The 12,267-nt window shown below is 41.1% G+C and overlaps 1 protein-coding gene across 4 annotated transcripts in view; it reads left to right on the forward strand.

Annotated features, from left to right (window-relative positions):
• MRPS27 (mitochondrial ribosomal protein S27) overlaps positions 1-12,267 on the forward strand; it is a 103,904-nt gene that overhangs the window by 69,592 nt on the left and 22,045 nt on the right. For all 4 annotated transcript variants that reach the window (XM_010853564.1, XM_010853566.1, XM_010853567.1 and 1 more), the window contains exon 5: positions 11,475-11,589. In XM_010853564.1, coding sequence (XP_010851866.1) covers positions 11,475-11,589 — 115 coding nt within the window. The remainder of the gene's footprint in view (positions 1-11,474; positions 11,590-12,267) is intronic.

Consider the following 12,267-nt stretch of genomic DNA (forward strand, 5'->3'; position numbering starts at 1 on the left):
GGCAGCCCACCAGGCTCCCCCATCCCTGGGATTCTCCAGGCAAGAACACTGGAGTGGCTTGCCATTTCCTTCTCCAATGCATGAAAGTGAAAAGCGAAAGTGAAGTCGGTCAGTCGTGTCTGACTCTTAGCGACCCCATGGACTGCAGCCTACCAGGCTCCTCCATCCATGGGATTTCCAGGCAAGAGTATTGGAGTGGAGTGCCATTGCCTTCTCCATGGCAGTGCTAGTTTGAGCTAAATAGAGTAGATGCTTTTTAAATGCAGTCATTCTGATTTTTATTGTTTGGCAGCACAAGAAAGAAGGGACACTTTTATTCTCTTCCCTTCATATATAAATAAAGGTGTTTTAATAATTGGTAGATTAAGGCTTCCAGAAAACAGTTGGACTAACAAATCTAAACTTCTATTTTCAAATTTCCTTTTTTTTTTGCTGCAAAAAGTGATTGTGTTCTTTTAGGTTTCTAGAAACTGGCAAATAATTTCTTAATATCCTTGTAACCACTCCCAAATCACTCCCCCTTTTTTGAAGAGAAAAACTATCTGTTCAAAGAATTGCCACTTAACATGGGTTTGAGACCAAAAATAAGTTATGGCGGTGAACTATTTGTATGTTTATGATGCTTAGCAATAATTTAAGGAGTAAAAGGAAGTAACAACATACAGAAACAATTTGTGATTTATAGAAAAGTTACTTTGAATGGCTGACTCTTAGATATAAATTGAATACAATGAAGTATTCGTTTGATTAAAAAAAATCCTTGAGTAAAAAAATCTCAATGCTGAAATTTTTATTATCCTACAAAACTTGATCTCCGGTTAAAATCTACTTTTAAGGACCTTGGCTTTAATTTAGTGATTGTATCCTTTCATCTTGAAATTTTAGATGCCAGTCTGCAAGGTCTGCAGTCCTCATAATAGTCTGTGTACACTGCCAGAGCTGAGCGAAGTGATACTCACCTGGCAGGGGAACGAGGTTAGCGGAGTAGAGTCGAGTCAGGTGTGGGCTGAGTGGAAGCTTATATCTTTGAGTCTCTGTTCACTTATTTGTATCACGGCCACTTCTCCAGTTAATAGAGATGTGTAAATACAATATGATGTTTTAACAAGTGGATTAGGCATATTCTTCAGTCATTATAACATGAGAGCTGGAAGGAGTTTCAGGGGTCTGGCCTGGTTGAGTTCCAGTGTATTTTGCTTGGCCCATACAGTTTTCAAAAACAGTACAGCTAGGAGGCTGCTTTGCTTGATAATAATACAAGCAGTTTTATACATATTGTCTTACACGATTCTTCATGGACTTATATTGATAGTAACTGACTAGCCCCTGCAGACATCTGAGTTCATGCATAATCCAGATAATCCTGTCTCTTCATCTTACAATTATAAGAACTGAAACCCCAAGGATCGAGTGACTTTACAAAGTTAGACAGCTGGTTCGGGGCAGTTCCAGAACTGTTTCACAGCCTGAATATTTTATTTTTTTAGTAGGTTAGAGACCCTTGTCACACTGCAGAGATGTTTCTGAAAGATGTCCTACAAATGAAAGAATTGAAAGGCAGTGGTAGAATAGTAAGTAAACAGCCTAGTTTATAGAACTGGAGTTATCTGGCTTATCTTGGGAAAATCATTTCATCCCATTGGACACCAAGATTCCTCATCTATAAAGTAGAGCAATTAGACTAGATTCACATTACACAGTACAGGACTTGATAAGTAGTGACTTCTCAATAAATAATTCAGTGAACAGGGGGTATTGAAGGTGTCTAGATTCTCTAATTCTATATGAACTTTCCTTCCTTCCCCATCCCCAATTTACTTGGCCTAGATGGCTTTCAGAGTCTCTTCCAATCTTGAGAAGAGTCTTAAGTTTTTTATTTAGAACGTGTGTGTGTGTGTGTGTGTGTGTGTGTGTGTGTGTGTGTGTTGGGAAGTTCTTTGAGCCTGTGTACTCGTGTTTTGGTGTGTGTGTTTATGTGTGTTCGGAAGGTCTTTGAGTCTGTGTACTCCTGTTTTGGGCTTCCCCGTTGGCTCAGTGGTAAAGAATCCGCCTGCCATGCAGGAGACATGGGTTCCATCTCTGGGTCAGGAAGATCCCCTAGAGAAAGAAATAGCAATCCACTCTAGAATTCTTGCCCGGGAAATCCCATGGACAGAGGAGCCTGGCGGGCTACAGTCCACAGGGTCGTAGAGTCGAACACGATTTAGCAATTAATCACACACACTCTCTCTCTTTTTCTCTTTCTCTCCCTCTCTCTCTCTCCTGTTTTTGGTTTCAATCTCCCATCAGCTTGTCTGTTCCCTGAACTTATTGCAAGGAGACAGCAGGGGGCAGAAGTGAGGAGTAGATGGCTTTCCAGAATGACCACATTTTATTCCACTTCTCTGCCATCTCTGAACTCCTCCTGCCTTAAATAAAAAGACAGTATTTCCTCCTGGCTTCATCTGTTTATAGGCAGGATAATACTTCAAAACCAGAGGTGGATTATTGTTTCAAATGTAAATATTACTTATGAGTTTCAGCATACATTATTGGTATCCTAGAGGCCTAGTCACTATTGCTAAATCATCCAATACCTACTGTTGTCGAACACACAAAAAGAGAAAACTTGTCCTCTGCCTTTGCTTAAAGGTTTAATATTGAAGTCTGTAGAGCTACAGAAATAGAATCTAGCTATGAACTTGAGTTGTATAGCTGGAAGGAAATCCAGCCTTACCTTTTCCTATAAACAGAATCTTTTGAGATTCAACTTTTCCATGTGTTAGAGAATCAAAATGTTTAAAGTACTGAGATGCTTTTCTTCTTTATTAAAATATATATATATATATGATTCTTAAGATACCCTGATTAGTGCTGAGCTTCTCTTCCATCAGAAATATCCCAGAAGAGATCCATAATCCCACACACAAAAAGATGTGTAAATCTGCTCAACATCAGCTTAACTCTTCTCTGCTTTTACGCTGGTGTGCACCGTCCCCTGGGCCAGGCCTCTCTGCCTGCTCATTTCTTTGGTGGCAGACTTAATCCTGACACCTTCACTAAGCCTAGAATACTCCAGAAATTCTAAATTCCATATTTTGTTTATTTTCCTCCTTTTGCTTCCACACCTCCCCCTCCCTCAGCACTCTTCAGATACACAGCCTACCCCTGGTTAATTAATGTATGTGATTTTCCTGTCTTTCGTGATCGTATTATTCACTATTTTGCAAAAGTTATGTCTGAAGTTCCTAGCCAGAACTTTAGAAGACATCAGGAAATGTTGACATCTTTTTAAAACTGGCTCATAGATTTCCTACTGAAAACCAAAAATACTTGCCATATCTCTGTCCAACTCAAGCCTGTTCCCACAACTCTATGTGTTTTCATAAATAGGACTGGATCCAAAATCCAATTTTTTCAGCTTCCTGCTGTTCTGAGAGAAAGGCCCTCTGCCTTTAGCTTCACCTCGCACTCCACCATCTCAGGCGTGAAGCTAATCTGTGTGTCCAGCTTACAAGTGGCTGGAGAAGCCCCACCAGACCCTTCTGGATGCAGTCTCACTGACAGGTCAGTTGTTGGCCACAAAGACAGACACTGAATGGTTTTAGGACCTTCGCCAGGAGGGCACGTCAGCAATCACCGTGAATAATTTTTTCTTTTCCAGTTCTCCCTGCAAATAATCCTCACCTGTTAACCATATTCATTACCTTTTGGAAGCTGATAAAAACAGTAGGCTTCAGACAAAGAGCAGTTGGCTTCATCTGACTGGCTCCTGTGCTTTGTAAACCATGAGAGAAAGAGCAGCAAAGCATAGTCAGGCTATAGGTTTTCTCTTTCTGTATCTGAAAGGGCTTCTCTGGTGGCCCAGTCAGTAAAGAATCTGCCTGCAATGTGGGAGACAGGGGTTCGACCCCTGGGTTGGGAAGATCCCCTGGAGGAAAGAATGGCAGCCCTCGCCCGTATTCTTGCCTGGAGAATCCCCATGGACAGAGGAGCCTGGCAGGCTGCAGTCCGTGGGGTTGCAAAGCGTCAGACTGAGCAACTAAGCACATCAGAAAGGAAGAGCTGTCATCTTTAAGATTGTTTGAAACTAGAGGAAACTGGGTGGACCAGCAGGGATAAAATACAAATCATGTGGTACGGTGTAGCTACTTGCTAAATATTTACTTGGTGAATGAGAAATAGGTCTTTTATATTGAGTGATGTCAATCTGGCTAAACAACAGCCAGATCAGAGAGAAGACAAAATAATTTGGGGATATAGGTCCTATTTGTCCTTGCATGGATGTGGAAAATAGAGTATTTCTCCTAGAGTAGTTTCTCAACGTGAAGTGTTATTTCATTATTATCGGGTGAAATACAGGTGACCTTGTTTTTGAGCTCTGGGTCTGACAAATTTAGATTTCGACTTTGATATCTAACAAGTCCCTCTGTTATCCATCTTCACTTTAAAAAAAGTGTTATTGTGCTGCATTTATTTAGCACTCCACATTTGTAAAATTCTATGCTTGTGTTATTCTCTACCAAAAATCCACTTACTTTTTAGAGTGGCAGACAGGGATATCAGCTGTCTAATGGCTGTGTATAGGACTCAGAGGAAACTACTTGTACACTGAGTTTTAATTTTTTCAAATTCTGTTTTGGAAATTGGCAGAATGTAAATTACAAACTAACAGGGATTGCTTTTCCTCATAAAATTAATAACTCTAGGGTCAGAAATTAATAACTCTTTAGGAAGTATCTATATAAAATTTGCCTAAATTAACCAGCAAACCCCAAAGAGGCTGACTCTAAGCGAGGCATTAAGAACTTTTCGGGGTAATAAAACTGTTCTTACAATGTGACCGTGGTGGTGGTTATGCAACTGGATGCATTTGTCAAAAGTCACAAATTCACTGAAAAGTGTGAATTTTACTGTTTGTATGTTATAGCTCTATAAACCTGTTTCTTAAGAAAAAAGTGTTAAAACTTTTTTTAAAAGGCATTTTTATCTGCCTCAGAGGTAGATAATAAATTCATTGAAAATGTACAAGTCCCAACTGATTCAACATTTGGCAGGGGAATGTTTTGGAGGAGATTCTTGCTCTTGATACATCACTTCATGAATAGTCAGGACATTTTTTGAAAGTTAAAATTGCCTGAAGTTCCCTTATGAAAATAGGAATCTGGGATCTCAAGCAAGAAAGTAGTTTTAATCTAGAATATGGACATCTCTGTTATCAATTCCTATATTAGACTCCTCTATTAACCTTGCAAACATTTGACAAAGATATAATAGTCATTAGAAAACTATTGCATCAAAACTTGGTTTTATTTGTGGTAGTTGAGGCCAACTAATAATTGATGAAAGCAGGATTTCCATCAGGATGCAAAAGAAAGTAATTATCCTAGTAGAATTAGAAAGTGGATGGCCATGATTGAATCAGATTCTGGTTTGAATAGTCACAGGACACTCTCTTGCGCATTGGTTCTAGTTCAGGGAAGCTCTCAAAACCTTTCAATAGTTACACACTTTGCGTCATTGATGAGATTTCCAGTCTACACTGAAAGCCCTGGAACCAGCTGTGTTTTCTTCCTGGCGTTCTTCCTGTCCTCCTTTTACGCCAGCCCCCACCCCCACCCCACCCCCGCCACCACCAAATCTCCATGTCTACCCAGCTCAGGGGCTGAAGTGTCCATCTGTAAAGCCTGTTGCCACAGGATACAGAATTCACTCGGGAGGAGGGAAAGCTGCATATGTATGTTTAAGGATGGTGGCTCTCATAATCAGATAAATGTTGTGGAAAGCTTGCTCATTCATATGGAAGAGCCAGCGCTGCAGCTGAATGGTGGGGCAGCGGAGCTCCAGGCTCTGGCATCTGTGCATTAGTCCTGCTAAGCCAGGAGCGCTTTTATCTGTGATACTGAAGGAGCTGAGGTGCATCACCACTTAGGCCTACAACAGTAACCTTCAGTTGAACTCATAGAAGGCAATCTATGGCATTTTTTTTAATAATGAAATTGGTTACACATAGGAAATCCAGTGTGACTTGTACAAAAAGTGAAGTCCCTCCTATGTAAATCATAATAAGTGTCTGGTGTGTTTCTCTTCACTCTCAACTTCACTTACAGAACTGCTCTCCCCTTCTAAGGTATCTCAAAGGGTAGCAAAGACTTTTGCCCCATGTCATGCATGCAGTGTGACTCTGCTGTCCTTCCTTCCTGGTGACATCAGTCTTGAATGCGATGTAGTGATGGCAGATGCCCTGAAAAGTCCAGAATGTTGCTTGATTTTTGAGGACAGGAAGCTTCTCACTACCTGCTGTTTGACTGGCCTGGGCACGTTCTGGCTTCACCTGGAAATCCCGCTTAGCACTGTGGACAGATGTCTCTTCAGCCATAGGATACCAGCTTTGGGAATTAATAGAGCCAGAGCTTGGGAGCACGCTTCATCCTCTCCTTCTCCTTCTTTGTGTCCCTTCTTGCTTCCAAGAAAATATTCACATCCATAGAATTGTCGAGTCTGCTTCTGTTTTATAACTGGGAAGCTCAGAAGGTCTCTTGTGTTTGTGAGCACAAGCCTTGTTGGGGTTATTTGGGTTGCATCTGTTTATCTTTTCCACACTCACACGGTTTGCCTAGCTTGGCAGCCTGCTGGCGTGGACAATAATAAAGCTTCTGTCGAGGTGAGCAAACAGCTGATGGCATGGGGCACAGAGGGGACTCCTACAGTGGCTGCCTGTAATCTGCCAGGCTGGTGGTCCCACCAGGCAAGAACAAAAGCCAGTCTGTTTGCAGGCAGTTTGGAAAATCAATGTGTTAGTTGTGTTCTTGTCTCTTTGCCTTTCCCTTGGCTGAAAGGGAGCATGCTGGCCCGGCAGTTCACAGAGTCGTTCCAGGCGAGTACCCATTCCAGAGACTTACCTGGCTATCGTATTACCACTGGCAGGTCTGAAAAGAGCCTGAGTGTTTCTGTCTGAACTGCTTAAAGAGTCACTGACAGAGAATTCTTAAACTCACCATCCAAAGTTGGACCCATCTCAGTGCTCTGAGTGGTTTGTATTCTAGATGGTTAGATAAGTTGTGTGCTTTTTTTTTTTTTTTTAATGCTGATGAGGACTTAAAAGGAGTTTACTTGTTGCCTGGCTAGGAAATGTAGGAATGGCACTTTGAGCAGCGTATGTCATAATATGTGTGTGCCTAATGTAATATATGTTTGCTTCTTACTCCTAAATTGATTTCATGTTGTCACTTAGTTGAAAATGCCCTGGTCACGGCTGTCTGGATTATTAGGACTCACAGAGCAGAGATCACACCAAGTAGCTGGGCTCCAGGATGGGAAAGGGAGTTGGCTTAGTGAAGACCCATGTGAGCCTGTTGACACACCTTCCAAAAGGAGATGATCATATTAGCTATGTGAGGTCTTGAGTAACTTTGCCTTTAGGCTTCTAAGAAGTAAAGTGTGACAAAAGATTTGAGAAGAAAAGACTTCTCTGTTTCTCCACGTGTTAAAAGTTAGCCTTAGAAGGTTAGCGAAAGGCTGTACACAAATTTTCATCTCAGCTTTAAAGGTCTGTACTAGATCCTGTCGATCTTTGGTACTCTTTCAAAGCCTGAAAATGGTCTGCTGATCGTGAATAAAAGAAAAGGGTGTTTGGTTGGGTATGGTCATGGTGCTCTTATTTTAAAGTCCATCAGAAAGAAAAGAAATAACTTTAGTGGTCAATGGAGACAACCTAAAGCAGAAGATTAGATTTAAATGAGATTTAAACAGTCTTGGGTGAAGGAGGTAATTGACAATTTTTTGTTTTTGAAGGAAAAATAGACTGAACCTAGCAACCACTATTATCAAAAACGTCTATAACATCTAGCAGCACCCTTTCCATCTTTAGCATTCATCATGTCCCCGCCCCTTGTTTTATTGTTAAACTGGTTTATATGGGGTTGGCCAAAAAGTTCATTTGGATTAATGTGAAAGATGGTACAGAAAAACCTGAACAAACTTTCTTTTGCCAACCCAATATGTTATTTTTGTTGCTGTTGTTCAGTTGCTCAGTCCGACTCTTTGTGACCCCATGAACCGCAGCACACCAGGCCTCCCTGTCCATCACCAACTCCCAGAGTCCACCCAAACCCATGTCCATTGAGTCGATGATGCCATCCAACCATCTCATCCTCTGTCATCCCCTTCTCCTCCTGCCCTCAATCTTTCCCAGCATCAGGGCCTTTTCTAATGAATCAGCTCTTTGCATACTTCAAAGTATTGGAGCTTCAGCATCAGTCCTTCCATTGAATATTCAGGGTTGAGTCCTTTAGGATTGACTGGTTGGATCTCCTTACAGTCCAAGGGACTTTCAAATCTCTTCTCCAACACCACAGTTCAAAAGCATCCATTCTTCAGGTCGTAACCATGGTCCAGTTCATATCTATACATAACTACTGGAAAAACCATAGCTTTGACTAGACAGCCCTTTGTTGGCAAAGTAATGTCCCTGCTTTTTAATATGCTCTCCAGTTTTGTCATAGCTTTTCTTCCAAGGAGCAAGCATCTGTGGTGATTCTGGAGCCCAAGAAAATAAAGTCTGTCACTGTTTCCATTGTTTCCACATCTGTTTGTCATGGAGTGATGGGACCGGATCCCATGATCTTAGTTTTTTCTGAATGTTGAGTTTTAAGCCAGCTTTTTCACTCTTTTCTTTCACCATCAAGAGGCTCTTTAGTTCTTCTTCACTTTCTGCCATAAGGGTGGTGTCATCTCTATATCTGAGGTTATTGATATTTCTCCCGACAGTCTTGATTGCAGCTTGTGCTTCATCCAGCCTGCATTTCGCATGATGTACTTTGCATATACGTTAAATAAGCAGGGTGACAGTATACAGCCTTGAGGTACTCCTTTCCCAATTTGGAACCAGTCTGTTGTTCCATGTCCAGTTCTAACTGTTGCGTTTTGACCTGCATACAGTTTTTCCAGGAGATGAGTAAGGTGGTCTGGTATTCCCATCTCTTGAAGAATTTTCCACAGTTTGTTGTGATCCACACAGTCCAAAGGCTTTGGCGTAATCAGTAAAGCAGAAGTAGATGTTTTTCTGGAACTCTCTTTTTCAATGATCCAAAGGATGTTGGCAGTTTGATCTCTGGTTCCTCTGCCTTTTCTAAATCCAGCTTCAACATCTGGAAGTTTTCAGTTCATGTACTGTTGAACCTAGCTTGGAGAATTTTGAGCATTACTTTGCTACTGTGTGAGATGAGTGCAATTGTGCGGTAGTTTGAACATTCTTTGGCATTGCCTTTCTTTGGGATTGGAATGAAAACTGACCTTATCTAGGCCTGTGGCCACTGCTGAGTTTTCCAAATTTGCTGGCATATTGAGTGCAGCACTTTCACAGCATCATCTTTTAGGATTTGAAATAGCTCAACTGGGATTCCATCACCTCTACTAGCTTTGTTCGTAGTGATGCTTCCTGAGGCATTATTTTTGTAATGAGATTATAAATGCCCAAACAGGGAATTTATAATTCTAAAATAGACCATAGAAGTTAGCATAATGATCAGTGTTGATTAAAACTCTTTTGTTATTTGTTAAAAACCTATCATGGGCCACAAATTGTGTCAAGGACCAAGGAATCAGTGTTGAGCAAGGCAGTGATCCCTGCCCCCCTGGTTGCTGTCCAGGAAGCCTTCAGGCTACCAAGGAAGCATCCCCATCTTTAGGCAATACAGCTGGTATTTCACTTGACTTTAAAAATTATAATAATAATAAAATTAGCTTTTAATTGGTTGTTACACTTAAAATCTCAGATTTTTCAGAGTTAACAAGGAAGGAAGCTCAATTAGCTCAGCTACTGATTTTAAAATGTGAGGGAAAGCGTGAAATACTAAAAGATATGTTTTCATTTCTATGCAGAGGATCTCATTAGACTGTATCTAGGGCACTTATACAATGGCTTTTCTCTGGCCAGGTCACTCTCATCTTAAACATAATTTGACATATTTCTATCTCTCTGCTTTTAAAGGGGTTAATTCTGTAAGGAAAGATCCAGTGAGAAAAACTTTTTCCAGCCAAATGAAAAGCATTCAAAAGACTAGACAGGGGTGCATGACTAAATCTAAAGAATATCTTCAAATCTTATTTTTGTCAAATCTCTCAACAGATCACTAATAAACAGCCAAAATTAAGTACTACTTCTCACTTGCTCTCTTTCTCTCAGCTTTTACTTTGGCAGAAAATCTAGTCAGCAGGAAACTATCCCAATACCAGATGGCAGGAAATAGCAGGTGGCAGATTGAATAACTGGCCTCTGAAAACCCCCAGTATTAGCCTGTAGCCCCAACTCTCAAATATGGCATAAAATTCTTTCACTATAAGTTTTTGTCTTGCCTTTTGTTTTTACAATAAGAAGACAAATTGACTTTTTTAGTTTTGTGGGGTCCAGAGATTGACCTGCTTCCACTTCCTGAAGGTTCAAAGAAAAGGTGCAGACTTGAGCTGACATGAGATGATGTTTGAGGAACCGTCCAGGTGAAAACAGATAAGCAGCTAGAGGACAGCACCGCCCTTTACGTGGCCTCCTCACGCCCGTCGCCCCTCTCCTCCTGTCACTCAGCCTCATGGCACAGGCCCTAGGAGCAAGCAAAAGCTGCTCCAGCCAATGCGTGCCAACTCGTGGCAAGACTAGCATTTGAATTCCCTTCCAAGTTCCATTCCTTTGTGGGAATACTGGTACTGTATACACCTCAGCTTGGACAGCTTAGGCCTTTAAAAACCATGTGGGGAGCAGCAGGAAGCAAGAGGAGGTAGACCGAAGCGCTGGAATGGAGCTGTATGAAAGTCAGAATGACTGTGGGTCCTGGAGGGCCTGAATGCTAAATTTTGCTCGTTTTTTTTTTTTTTTTCTTTTTTTTTTTCCCTTTCAATTCACTGAAGAGTGTCCCAATCTCCCCTAAGTGCATCAAGAAATAGCAATGTAACTCACAGCTGATTTTCCTCTAAAATTGCTGTGCTGTCATAGTTTTCATTTTTTACTTCATCTGTTTTAAACCTCTATAAAGTATGAGCTTCCATTGTTGTTGTTATTCAGTCACACAGTTGTGTCCGACTGTCTGTGACCCCGCGGACCGACCACAGCCCACCAGGCTCCTCAGTCCATGGGATTCTCCAGGCAAGAATACTCGAGTGGGTTACCATTTCCTTTTCCAATGAGCTTCCATATCTGTCTTCTAGTAGAGCATATTCCTGAAATCATTTTTCATAAATCTCATATTAAAACAAGATGTTGAATTAGGGAATATAAATAAGGAGTAAAATTTTTATAATATTTTTGTTACTGTTATTTTGCCTTCTCTTTCCCATTTCAGATGTTAATGAGTTTTGTCCTCAAGTTTTATTAGCTGTTGGCCTTCCTGACTTTAATGATCATCTGTAAATTCCTCAGAGGGGGACCTGCTGATGGAACATGGATTTTGGCATTGACATCTAAGAGTTAAAGCCAGTTTTTTCTCTTCTTGTGTTTTATTTAGATTTCGGCACAGTCCCAACTGCTGGTACTTGAGAAATTGGACTATCCACACCTGGATTAGGCAGTGTCTGAAATACGGTGCACAAGACAAAGCCTTATATACCCTTGTAAATAAGGTGAGTGGTTTGCTGGCATTTGCAGCTTATTCTCCTCAGTTTAGGCAAGATGGTGCCTGTACCATTACATGTTCCATTACAGTACAGCAGAGAATAGTACAAGAAATAGCTTTTAAATTTATTTGCCCTCAGATAACAGAATGGGAAAGACTAGAGATCTCTTCAAGAAAATTAGAGATACCAAGGGAACATTTTCATGCAAAGATGGGCTTGATAAAGGACAGAAATGGTATGGACCTAACAGAAGCAGAAGATATTAAGAAGAGGTGGCAAGAATACACAGAAGAACTGTACAAAAAAGATCTTCACGACCAAGATAATCACGGTGGTATGATCATTCACCTAGAGCCAGACATCCTGGAATGTGAAGTGAAGTGGGCCTTAGGAAGCATCACTACGAACAAAGCTAGTGGAGGTGATGGAATTCCAGTTGAGCTATTTCAAATCCTGAAAGATGACTCTGTGAAAGTGCTGCACTCAATATGCCAGCAAATCTGGAACACTCAGCAGTGGCCACAGGACTGGAAAAGGTCAGTTTTCATTCCAATCCCAAAGAAAGGCAATGCCAAAGAATGCTCAAACTACCGCACAGTTGCACTCATCTCACACGCTAGTAAAGTAATGCTCAAAATTCTCCAAGCCAGGCTTCAGCAATGCCTGAACCATGAACTTCCAGAT

This window comes from Bison bison, unplaced genomic scaffold (assembly GCF_000754665.1).
Source record: "Bison bison bison isolate TAMUID 2011002044 unplaced genomic scaffold, Bison_UMD1.0 scf7180017864329, whole genome shotgun sequence".
Taxonomy (NCBI): domain Eukaryota; kingdom Metazoa; phylum Chordata; class Mammalia; order Artiodactyla; family Bovidae; genus Bison; species Bison bison.